This window comes from Mycteria americana, chromosome 6, assembly GCF_035582795.1.
Source record: "Mycteria americana isolate JAX WOST 10 ecotype Jacksonville Zoo and Gardens chromosome 6, USCA_MyAme_1.0, whole genome shotgun sequence".
In the NCBI taxonomy this organism is placed as follows: domain Eukaryota; kingdom Metazoa; phylum Chordata; class Aves; order Ciconiiformes; family Ciconiidae; genus Mycteria; species Mycteria americana.
Genome location: NC_134370.1, coordinates 54422806 through 54436399, shown reverse-complemented (window position 1 = coordinate 54436399; position 13594 = coordinate 54422806). Strand labels below are relative to the sequence as shown.

Sequence of the window (13594 nt, the reverse complement as noted above, 5' to 3'; positions counted from 1 at the left end):
GGAAAGCACAATAAGCATCAAAAAGGTTACTACGTTTCTCATTAGCATTAAATAACTGAAAACAATCTATTCAAATTCCAACTTGCAAAATATTTTTCTTTCATTGAATTCGGTTCCTTGATTCAGGCATTACATAAAAGCATACATAACTGCTATCAACTGACTTGCCTCTGAACTATTAAAGAATTGCACTGCCCTCAAAAATTAGAAGGTAATTTCATGGGGTTTTGTGAATGTCTACACACAGAAGGGATTTCAGATAGCAGACATTTCTAGATCTAGCAGAAAAAAACCCAATTATTCCAACTGAGATGCAGTTATTGGAAGCTAAGGATGCAAAAATTACATTCCTACAGTGCAACTATTAGTAGTGAGGATAATTACCACCTGAACTATTAAATTGGGTACAGTGGATTCTCCATCCTTTACAGTCTTGTAAGTCAAACCTGCACATATGCTGTTACTCAGATGGAAGCTGTGAGCCTGATGCAGTAAGTATTCAGTGATGTTCTGCAGATTATGTTACCCAGCTTGTCGGCTGCATGTCTTAACAGTCCCTTTTGATCTGTTAGTCACCATGCTTAACTGACATCTAAATAGATATTCTCTTCCCACACTCAGAGACTACTATTTCAGGATGCTACTGAAAACTTGTGACATTTCAAGCTGTACCACTTGAAATCAAAATCTGGTTTTTTCCAGCTGATTTGAACAGCAGTTAGGTTCTATGGATACACCCACAAACAAATTTAAATCCGGTCTAGATCAACGCTATTAACGCAGCTATAAATCTGTTCTCCAAACCCAAACCTATTTTCTGTAGCCTGGCAGATAATGCTAATAGAATTCTGCCCTCTTGCCTTTTTATACTTTACTTTTTGTTTATGCAATACTGAAATTAGTAATGCTGAAATTAACACATTTTACACTGAGAAGTTGTTGAGTATGCTGTCACAGAAGATGTGGCCAAGAAAATGGCAATTTTGTGTATTCCCCTCATTTTTTAACACCACAATTTAAAACAACGTGATTTAGCTACACTCCTCTCATGTATTTTATGGGATCAAGTCATATTCACCAGAATATAAGCAATTTATTATTATGAAGTATTTTGCAGAATAAAATAATGCATAATTTTACAGGTTAAATGAGAAAATTTAGGTACTCTGAACACTTTGGCTGTACTCAAGTATTTTGAAATGAGACTTTAGCAATTTACTGAGGTGCAATTTTTGTGTGTACACACTTCTGCACTAGCAAATGACCTATGCAACTGTACTAACACAAAAGTGAGTCTGCCACATTGCTTCCTCATATTAATAGTCAAGCACTTGCACCAATACCAGGCATAGGAGTGGGAACTACAAATGGAGTCGGGGGAGCACAAGGTTCTTATTTTAAGCTGGGTTGGCTAAAAGTGTTCATTAAACTCGTCTCAGACTATGTTTTTGCACAAACTTCACTGCATATATTAGGGGGAAAACCCAACAAAAACTAATGAAGACATAGATTTAATGCATAATGTGTATTAGCAAATGGAGTCAGGCCTACAGGTTAGCCTCATCTCGACTGACATAAAAACCAAGTACCAATTGGATTTTTATCTCAAGTTAATTTAACTTGCACTAAAACCAGACCCATTTTACTGCTGCAGACAGCACAGAACTTGTAGGCTTTACGTGTGTTTTCTATTAAGTCTCTAGCCATTGCTACCACTGATGCAGCTCTGTCACTGCTAACACTGAAAACAGCTGCAAACTCGAATTAAAAGAATGCTTTTAAATATAGTACAGCAGAGGTAAATATGTCTGAAAACACACAATCTCAGCGATTTTCTTGAATATCCACAACCTTACATGAGCTTCAATAAAACAGTAATCTTAAACTAGCTTAGTTTGCATGAACCTTGTCAATTTTATATTTGCACAATGGAAGCAGTAATCTGGAAGCACTGAGAAAATGAAGGAACCGATTAATTTTTGGAAATTTTTATAAAACATATGACTGAAAAAGATCAGTTGAAGGTCGGGTTATTGGAGAAAACAGAAGTCCAACAGAGAAGCATAATTTCCTTCAGTGTACTCATCAGCTATTTGTGATATTACACTTGGAAAAAGGAACTGGCAGGATAGACGAAAAGGTACTGTATCAAAGTAACACAGAGAATTACATTCTTCACAAAGCTATACAGAATGTGGTTTAGTATCACATAATAGCGTAAGCTACAGAAAACGTGTAATGAAATGAGAGTGGGAAAACAATCAAGCTTCCCATTGGAAGCTATGGCATCAGATCCAGTAAATTCAATGAGAAGACGACAAAGCTCACAAAGCCACAGGATATATGGAAAATGTGCACACAGTTTGCAAAACAGCAGGCTTTATAAGAGTCAGTGACTGTTGTTGACTGTGATTAAGCCACATGCACTACCAGGCAAAAGGGTTCTTCCCCAAAAGCAATGCGAACCAGCACGCAAGCAAGAGGGGCAGCACCAGGAAGGCTCAGCTTGCCCGGAGAGCAGCTCTCCCCAGCGCTTACACACTGCTTTAACGTGCAGCAAATCTGAGTACTGTAACAGTATCACATACTGTCAAATGGAAAAGGATGCAGAGAGATTTAATAAAAAGGCAGCAGCCTAAATATCCAAGAAAGCAATAGCATGGAAGACAGCTGAGAGTGGTAGCACAAAGTAGTTCACATTAATATTGTATCACATTTTAAATGGCAGTTTCGGTCAGTAGTTTGGGACTACTTTTTTTTCCCCTTTCCCCTTGCGTGGCCTTACATGCAAATACACAGAGAAGCAGCAAATCATCACCAGATTATTGTCAGACTTCTCCCTAGGATCTAGAAATAAGCACAAGCTTTAGTAGTGCCTAACTGCATCTGTGGTTAAGTTTTGCTCTCATGCTCCCTTCTCCAGGAACCTAGCACCAGTAGGATGGCCACACACAGTGGCTAGCACCTCCTTGGTCTGGGCAACAAAACAGGCAGTGCTGTTTCTAGAGGACACCACCTACCCCCAAGGTCTTGCTCTTCCAAGCATGAGTGATGACTACAGAGTCTAACATGAATTTATCAACTTCAGTCACTTCCAACTGGTACTATAACCATGTCCAGCTAACAGTTAACTGTTTTTTATATAGTTTTGCAATTAAAAAAAAAAAATCTTCCTGTCATAAATTATCTGAAAAAAAAACTCCACATCATAGCAGTTGTAAAAGCAAGCCTTCATATTTCTCCAGGCTGCATTCTTCCTAAAGGTCAAGGATATATACTTAAAAATTACAATTTTCAATTGCCCACATTGCAAACACTAATGATTTGTTCTTATTGCATATTTCTTGAGAATTTAACCGTTATTTTCGGTAGAGCTTTCTACCACCCACATAAAAATACAGTACTCTAATCTGGAGACAATGTACACCTCAGCTAGTTACCTGGTGTCCACCTTAACTTGAGCCTGCTTTGCAGGGAGGACTCAGACTAATTCACTCAGCTGCTGATTGTCCTCTGTCGCCCTTCACACAACACACTTTCCCCTCCACCCCTCTTCACCTGCTCCAGGGACAGGTCGGGTCTCCTGGGATTGACCAGGAACTTCAGAGCCAGCAGAACAAGGGCCGATGGGCACAAGGCACGCCAAAGGGCACACCTCCATGTCAGCACTAGCCACAGTGAGGCCTCAGTAACTTGAACAGAGCTCCCATGTGGCATGGTCAGATCTGGGTGAACAGAGAGGTTCGGGGCTTGCAGTCCATCCCTGGGCCTAGCCGTGCAGTTCAGACGTCAGCAAATAGCAACTTGGCTTCTCTTAGGTTTTCTCAGTGAAAGACGTGATCTAACTCTACGATAAATAAGCAAATGAAAGTCTTTGTGTCAGCACTAACAATGCCTAAGCAGCTGAAAAAGACGAGCTTGGCAGATTAGGAAAAATACAAAAAACCAAAAACACATCAACAGCCTGCTAAAAGCCACAGAAGTGGAAACACGAGTGTTGAACAACCTGGCTGCCAGGCCTCCTTCAGGCTCTTCCTGAGCTTCAAACCCAGCACCTAACCTTGCACAGGGAACGGAGGCTGGGCTGGCGAAGCTGGAATTAAAGGCGTGTACTGTATTGCTGTCAGCTGTTATTACTCATTTGGTTGCTGTTTTAGGCTCAAAATCAGATCTGCTTTGCACTGACAAGAATAATATTTATGAGTCACAAGATGACCCTGTGAGCTAGGAGCCTACCGTTTCCGAGCCGTGCTGCTTCAGGAGCTCATATACAGTCACCACCTGGCTAGAGGCTAGGCAGCACTGTCCTCTCCACCTCAACAACTTTATTATCTTCAGCATCCAAACAATCAAGACGCTACAGAACCTAAAAAATTAATTCTACTCTCACTTTGTACATCTCCATTAACACCCACTCATTAACAGATTAAGACAATTGCAACATTAATACCAAGAGAGGAGATGTAAAATACTTTCTATGTACTAAATACTGTCTATACTTTCTGTACGACTTTTGGTATGACATGGTTAAAGCATATTAGTGTTTTGTTTGGAATGAGTAATAAATACTGATGAGACATTTATTTACAGAATATTTTTTTTGCTGCCCTCCACCTTGTGTTACAATAGCAACTGCTGGTTTCTTATTTTTGCTTTTATTATTTTTTGTATATTTTTACATTATCCAAAGCAACACGTATTTGATGTGGCTATAAAAAGATTAAGTCATACTGTGTCACAACAGGGTTTCTCTTTTAACTGGAAAAAAAGCAAATATTTTTGTATTTCAAGCTGTTTAAAAATAGTACATCTAAAAATAAAGCACTAAAAACAAGGGATCAGAAGAGACTGTATATTCGGCCCCTGAGAAAGAGCCTTGTTTCTCTCTCTCCATCAGAGCTGTCTAAACTACAACCTACATGCCATAAATAATCATTCTTGGTTCCCACAAAGGGAAAAATTGCCACCCTGAATCTCTGACAGCTTTTTTCGGTAGCAAACATCAATCCTCCATCACAGTGCAGAAGGGGTTCTCAGCCTCTTGAACGTGCTTTGCAGGGAGGACTCGGACTAATTCACTCAGCTGCTGATTGTCCTCTGTTGCCCTTCACACAACAGGCTTTCCCCTCCATCTCTCTCCACCTGCTCCAGGTGCTTGCTCCTACCTTCCTCCTCTCACGAAGGAGCAAGAGTGTCAAATGATCACAAGCATGACCTTTTCTTTCCCTTTTCAGCTATGACAGAGTACTATTGCATAAAATCTTTGTAGATTTGGAGGCATGTGTCTATCTACTCCGATTAGTATTATGAATACAGTACTAAATGATACACAGCCCTCATCTTAACCAAAGATGTCACAAAACCGAAAAAGCTGCACACCATTTACTCTACACCTGACATCAATGCTTCTACCAATAGAGGCGTATCACTAGTCTCTCACATGCATAATTTGTACCGGTTTTTCCATCTAACAAAAAACCAACCAAACAAACAAAACCACAAAACACTCAACTTTTTGCAATGATATCATCCATCAAAATAGCAAACTTTTATAATCCACTTACAGGATTCTCACACTCACATATTGCTATAAAGTGAAAGAGTCTGCTCTTCTCAGTAGAGAATACTGCAGAAATACTTAACGTGAATTTTGGTCCTTGATTGGGATAATCAAAACTGAGAAGCCATAGTAGAAAAAAGTGCTCCAAAATAGCTCTTGTATATCTAATGTTAGAAAAAAATAGAGATATTGGCTGCAATAATGTGACTATATTTCTGAAAGGAAATTAAAGGAAGGCAGCAGCAGCAGCTAGATGGACAAAGATAAAAGGCAAATTATTTAAATTCAACATGAGGGAAATATTAAGGGAAACAAAAAGTACTGCTTTACAATTTGAGGAAATAGCAAAGCAAAAATATTAGGCACCTAGCAGCAGGACAGACAGAGAACTAAAAATACAGAGGACTAAAAATACCAAAAAATGTATTAAGGAATGGAAACTACTAGCAGGTTAATATCCCCAAAACCACAGCTAGGGAAATAAAATACTGAGAAAAAGATTTCTGGCGGGAAAAATCATCAGTTCTCACTGTTTGCTCTCGGACAGGGGTGGGATTCAGCCCAATGTGTCTAGAAGGACTGACTCCAGAGCTGGTTACAGGCTGCGGGAGATCCCAGTTGCCCAAACACTTGTTCCCATCAGCTCCTGTGCGGGTGCTGCCTGCCCCAGCAGGGCCTGGCCCCGGGGCAGCTCCCCACCATCTCCTCCAGCTCTGGGCTCTGGAGCCAGGGAGCAGCCATGGCCCTACCTCCCTGCAGCCAACGCCGGCACAGCCGGGGCCGGGAAGGAGGGGAAGAGACAGAAACTAGAGCCTGCTTACCTGAATAGCAAATGCATGCTTGTAACACAATACAAGTTACAGGAATGTGAGATGTCTACAGGGTATACACATTATGCTCATTTTCAGGAGTCAGGAAAGACATCAGCATTCTTGTAAGATAAATAACAGAACGTTATCAAAATAAAAGTTACTTCAGTGTTTGACTGTGAGGATCATGTATTGCATCAGTATTAATTTTCACTAATATTTTTTAAAGGTTATTTTTAAAAAGGCACAGCTACTCGGCAGAACAAAATAAGGATGGGAATAGGCTTAAGAGCAGATCATGCTAATGTACATAAGTTTTTGACACAACTTACCGAGACAGTGGGCAGATACCAGAAAGTAGTTAATGAACTGTAAATTCATGTTTGCTTACCCCACAGCTTTTTGGGTGGCTGTGGCCTAATGTTCCAATAAATACTCTTCTCAAGAAAATGCAATACTGCTAACTACTTAATATGGTTGACTTGCTCTTAGACATTAACTGCCTTACTTGACTTACTGAGCAGTCTCCAGAGCTGTTCTAAGTTTGACTTGTTCCTTGTGGCATGAGTAGCAAAATTTCTTGTGTCTGTGGTGGATTAAGGGTAGGCCTTGCAATAGCAACATTTAGTCGATGAGTGTGTGTGTATACGTATATACCCCCCCCCCCATTCCAATCATTTCACTGAGCAGCATCCATGCACACTAACTCTTGATCTGTAAATCATATATGCAGTTTGCATTTGTATATACTTATTGTGCAAGTTAAGGAAATGTGAGAGAACAATTACAACAAACAAGTTTCACCTTGGCTGTATCAGTTCTTAATGTATAATAAAGCTTTTATATGTCACTCTTCTCCATTAAAAACAGGTTTCAAAGGTGTTTGTGCAATCATACATCTTACACGTAATACTACAAAACACTGTACATTTTAACCCAAACTTGCTATCACAGTTCCACAGAGTATTAAAATTCATTTTGGCACCTGTATAATAGAGGCATATATGTGTACGTGAACTTTTTCTTCCCTCCTTCACCGTCATTACAAAAAATGGATGGGTGCTGGTTCCTCCTCCTGATACCTCTCTGGAAAAGAGATGCTCTGAGATTATTTGCACACCACCTCCCCCCAAATGCTACATAGCAACTGGGACCTCAGAGGCCAAAGATCACACGACTTTCCACAGCTGCAATGCCCCCAAAGTCTCCTCCACTCCTTCGGGAACAAGAACATTGTATTTTTTTCTTTTTTGTTTTCTTTTTGTTGTTGTTTTGGTTTTGATTGTGTTTTGTTTGTTTTTTTTTAAAACAACAGAAAACAATTTGTCTATGATTAATTTATTCTGAGTCTTCCTCTGTGTGTCATGTTTACAAAAATATTATTATGGTCTTTAATTGAAATATGCAGTCCGAAAACTCAATCAGTAAATTCACACAAAATGCCACTGCCTCTCCTATAGCATCAGACTGAAAATATTTTTCCTTGATCATCCTGAAACTAAATAAGAAACTGAAGTCAACTGGGAGCTTACCATCTGGTTTCCAGAGAAAGGAATCTCAGAACAGCATGACTCAGAAGAGCTCTGTGCATGGACCAGTGTCTCGCATATGCACTGCTAGAAGACAGCATTTTGATGCTGCGTGGTACATGCTATATTGGTGCCAGCTGAAGTTTTTGGAGAAAGTAAAACCAGTGGCATATTACAATAATTTCATCCCAGCCATGTCCTGTTCTAGCTGATGTCAGTGCTCACTTCCCTGCCCCGTCTCCAAGCTTTTGGAATCTCAGGCTTTAGCACCAAACCATGTTCAGAGGCCACAACCACCCCAGTGAATTCCTTTCTGCTCAGTCACTGCCCTCTTTGTATGGCTGCACATGAACAGCAGTTTGGAAGTCACTCTTCCTTACCCCCCTTCTACTGACCCTTTCGTTTCATGGTAAAATGAAGGTATTTGTTTCCTCATCAGACTGATACTGCTAAGACATTAACCTGACAGTTTAAGGCCAAAGTCTGTCCCCAGCAGTACCCCTGGTAGATGACTTTGTGATAGAGGGTTTTATTGGAAAATGACTTCTCTGTGCAGTCTGACTACTCTTGGAGCCTCCAATTACCCTTTTACAGTAACAGTTCGATGGCTGTTCCCATCAGCAGACTAAGGGCACATCGATTTTGCAGTTCACCAAGTTAGCTGGTGAAAGCAGTTTAATGGCTAGTTTAGCCCAGACTCTCCACGTATTGCCTCCCTGTATCATATCGCTCTATTTTCCATAAAGATACAGAGGTCTTAATGAGAGGATAGCTACAACATCTCCTGAGATCTAATCACCTAATCACCTGGCATACAAGTGTGCATTTAGTAGCACAACCAGTCGGTAACTGCTGTTGCTCACTCCTTTGTGCACCTGAGGATCTGCCTTTGCTATTTCACTAATGCATACAAAATTGCTGCAGGGAACAGAAAAAAAATCTCAGTAGTCTTAAACCGAATTATACAATTTTTCTTTGTTATCTACACAAGAGGATCAAATACTTGCTATTATGCCTTCTGGAAGACCTGGTCTCTGACTGGATTTTAATGCTACCTGTTCCTTCTGTCATGGTTTCCCTTTCTGTAGACACACAGTCCTCCCACAAAAGATTACTGGGTTCAGGTGTACCAGCAAATATGAAGAGACGAAAAAATAATTATTTTAACCTTATTTTTAGCTGCAGGTTTTGCTTCTTTTTATCTATGCAGAATAGAAAATGAAGATGGCAGTATTTCTGAATTAATTACTTAGTATTTAAACTGATTAAGTCAACAAGACAACACTGAAGGATGAAAGGATAAATCAATACATTTTTGCAAGTATTAAAGATGTAGAAATCATTATAGTATTTGTAGAATTTCCAGGGAATAAAACTGCTCCTGTTAAAACACCATTTAATTGCTACTCCATTGGAACCGAAGAGTATCAGTTACAACAAATCCACTCTCTCTGCATCTACCAAATCAATTTCCAATTACATCACTAGCACTTTCAAATGACTGAAAATATCTCATTCCCAACAACAAATGTTCACATAATCAGTTCAGTGTTTTAATTATAAGCAGGAAGATATTATACTCTAAAAGAAAATACTTATAGCTCGTATTTTTACTTACACCCCAATAAACCATGACCTATCTTTGAAAACCATACTCAGTAGCAATACCGCCAGTAATCACAAAGCATGACAAAAACAGAGAAGATGCCAAACTATTACAGTTTTGAATCTTTCCTTGAATTTAGTATAAAATTTTGTTAACTGTACCATTATTCTCCTGTCATAAAACAGTTACTTTTCAGCAACTAATTTTATTGAAACAACATTGTCAAAGGAAACTTTTACATAATAAATTGATAGTAAACGTCTTAAATAGTGCATTGCACTGCATGGAAATACTATTTGGATTAAGAACTATGTGTCTACTGGTAAGACTTTTGCTTTGATTTTTCATTAAGATGATAATATATTTCTACACATTTTAACACACTAGATATGTTAAACTTGGGTCATAACTATTTTCCCAGACTGCTAAGGCTTTCAGGTTCTTTTTTTTTTTCTCTTCTGCATCATTACACACACAAGATAGTTCTATTTTTTTCCATTAAAAATACTAAATCATTCAAAAAGCTTAATGAAATGATAATAATCAAAATCTAGTAATTTGTTTTCAACCTGTAGTCCACTACTTTTAGAAGATGAAGAAAAAAGAACTTTCTGTTACCCAGTTACTTAACAGCAAAGCAGTTCATGCAAAAACTCCCGAGCGGCCCACAGGCCGAAAGCCAGCGAGGACCACCAGCCCCACGGCCCGGGCAAGGCGGTCAGCGGGACAGCCCGGGGGAACCCGGCCAGCCGGGCATCTGCTCCACCCCGTTGCACAAGCTGCATCAGCTCTTCAGCTGCTGCAATTCACAGTTTGCCTCAACCTTGCTGAAATAACTGACCGAGGGGACTGCACGAATAACAATCCCAAATGTCACCAAATAACTATTTATGACAGCCTTTCTAAACCTGCAATGGCCTTTACTGCTTAGCCCGAGATTGCTTTTATCTGTCCTGTTTTTAAAACCGTGCCCAGCGTACGCCCTAGAGAAGGACGAACTGTAACTGCAGTACAACAACTTCAGTGGGGGTTTTTTACCCTTTTCATGCATTCTAAAATTTTACCTCAATATGCCTTTTTAAAGGTTCTTGGGTATTGAACTCTGATCTACAAATACAATTTTTTACTGCCCGAAAAGTCCAGTAAAACAAGCTCTTTAAAAATAGAGTTTTAATACACTGTACCAGCTCTCATACACAGATGACAGAATGGATTTTTAAAAATTATATTATTTTAGAAAGAGCAAAACTATCCTTCCCAAATATGTAAAGAAACTGAAACAATCTCAATAAATGGATTATTTTTGGTTGGTTTAGAGATATAATTAAAAAATAGAAACACCTATGCCCCAATGTGCCCATTTCATTAACATAATCATACACTACCTATGGAGACACTCTTAATTGCCTACCACCCCAAACATGTTGTTTTGTTCCCCCCTCTCCCCCCTTCCCCCCCCCCCCATTTGCTTAGCACATATTCATAAGACCTCTGGATAGAAACAGATTTAATTCCAATGTGATGCACTAACACACTCCAATAATAAGCAATATTATAGTCTATACATGAAGCTATATTATTTTCTTCTCAATAAATTATTGAACAACTACAGTTTTGTTGGGTGTGTCTGTCCTCATCTCATCAATTGCTAATGGATTGTGAGTAAGAATACAACAGGTTGGACAGATTATAGAAATTGGCATGGACCTTGTTTTATTAGTGTTGGTTTTAACCAAGAATATCAAACTAGATGTTTTTATGACAACAGCTTCATCTAGTTGAGTAAAAGTATGTAGCAATTTCACAAAAACTGAAATATTGATTTATAAAATAAGCACATTAGCTAAATCATCCCCCTGAATCACACCTGAATTTAAAATAATTTTGAAAAACTACAGTTGAGTCTCTTTTCGTCCCCCCTCTCCCTGCTCCCCCCCCCCCCCCCCATAAATACAGCCATTTTCTGAACTTATTTACAAACCAGATGGAACATAAACTTTTTTCTTTTTTGAGTGGAGATCGTCATGTAGTCACATGCCTGTGGCAGTTCAGGCTAAAGAAAAACACTCTTTATTGTAACAGGCATGATAAAACAGCAAAAGCTGCAACACAGCAGATAACTGTGGCCAAGATTGGTTTTTCAACAGTATGTACCAAAAAGCACCTTTGTGCTGACACCACAAAACTTTCTTAGTGTAATGCACTGCTCTGAGTTACAACATTTAACTGCTCAGATGCCAAAAATAAGACATGCAGTCAACTGCTCATTTCTTAACTTGGGCACTGGAATGGTCATTGGTTTCAAATTAACCTATTTTTGAGCTAGTTGCTTTGATCTTCCCAACTGTTGTAACTGGGACCTACCCTCCTGAATGCATTAGTGTTGTTTCAACTGGGATGAGCGGGGCAGTACAAGACAATCACTGCTGTGTTGTACCAGGGTGGTGCCCCATGATAAAAGAGGTCATTTGCCAAAGTCCTGCTTGCAGAATTTCAAGGTATACTGTTAGGTTTATCTGGGATTTTCCCAATTAAATAGCTTCAAGAATATCTACTTTCATGTTGGATTAAGGAGTTGCATAATCTGTCCTTGGACTATGTTCAGGTGTAGAGCTCAGATGACTTGATTTCTATAAAGGTCACTGTATTGGGGGACTACCTGAACAAGGGGAGCCCTAGGAACCGCAGTCCTGCAGCGCTGGACAGCTGTGGCACTGGGAGGTGGGATACGCAGTGAAGAGCTGAAAAGCTTTTATTGCTCACTCAGGGAGAAGCAGCGATGCTCCCCCCACACCAATAGCCCCATTTCGCATGTGAGCTGTCAACTCCTCTCACTGGTGACAGTGGCTGGAGGAGCTTGTTGGGGGGCCACGAGGAGCTCCACAGTAGGGGAGGTTCTAATGTAAAAATTGCTTTCTATGTTTATTTTAATTTCACAGAGTGCTGAGTAAACAGAGTAAAAGCTCCAGAACTACAGCAGCTTCCTGTTTACCTCAGCAGTACTGACTCAGAGCAACAGGGCAAAGGCTCAGGGAGTGGTGTTCACGCACCTACAGTGGAGCTGGCACCCGGGTGGTAAGACGCATGTGGCTCAACCCACAAATTCCTTTTTATTAGCTTTCATGTTTTGCTATTCGTGCAAGAAATCAGATTTTACTTCAGACATTGTGGTAGATAGACTATTTAATACATTGATTAAACCTCTAATTTAACTCTTTGAAAGAATCCAACCTTAGTATTTATTTCAGTGCATGCAGATACAAATGCTTCCTTGTTTAATTATTACATAAATACAAACAAGAATTCCTTTGAGCATTCCACCTCAGGAATTAGCTACACATCTTTCCAACGGACCAAATCTGCAAGTTCACATCAACTCCCAAAAAGTTGCTATTAATCAAAAAGCAACAGGAAGCAAAATACTGGGAAAAGCAGTATACATCACACCCAACAAATCTCATGCACCGTGTAGGAGACTCAAACAGATACTACTTCAGTTTCTCAGCTGTACATTCATCTCTGGCCTGAACTGCAAAGTGCTTACTATCTGCCTCCAGCATAAGGGTTGAGGATGGCTACAACACTACACTGTAGCTTAGGAGCGCATGCTTTCTAGAGCTCACAGGAGTCCCATCAGAAAGCACATTCCCCTGCCAGTCTGGACAGTCCAATTCCTCCCCTCATCCTAGAGCAAGGATGTTAAGACCCAATACACAAAACTTTGCAGACCACTCCAGGTTTTCAGTTATGCATGTAAGGACCAAACCTAAACATCCAGGGGCAAAGAGATCTTTCTTCTGCAAAGTACACGGTGACAGCAGGAAAAGTCTAAGTTACTCAAAGTAAAGATACGAAAGTGGGAACTTAGTGAATGGGTAATGAAAGTGCTTAACAGTCAGGGGACAATTTCATGCACAGGCTCATTCATCCTTTGTCAGGGTTTGATTTTTACTTTTAACCAATAATTACACTATGCCAGGGCAAGCAGGTCCCATTGAGTGTCCTTAACAGAGAGATATTCTCATAACCAGATTATCCTCCATGTGCACATTATGAATAAAGTTAATATTTGCCATTGCACTGATTTTCT

At 39.7% G+C, this 13594-nt stretch overlaps 1 protein-coding gene across 2 annotated transcripts in view; it reads right to left on the bottom strand.

Annotated features, from left to right (window-relative positions):
* MYO1E (myosin IE) overlaps positions 1-13594 on the bottom strand; it is a 97831-nt gene that overhangs the window by 62526 nt on the left and 21711 nt on the right. Inside the window, exon 1 of one of the 2 annotated variants that reach the window (XM_075505892.1) lies at positions 3559-3732. The exons of the other annotated variant lie outside the window; for it this stretch is intronic. Coding sequence (XP_075362007.1) covers positions 3559-3717 — 159 coding nt within the window. The 5' untranslated portion in view covers positions 3718-3732. Of the gene's footprint in view, positions 1-3558; positions 3733-13594 lie in introns of those variants that run through there. 2 annotated transcript variants of the gene reach the window in all.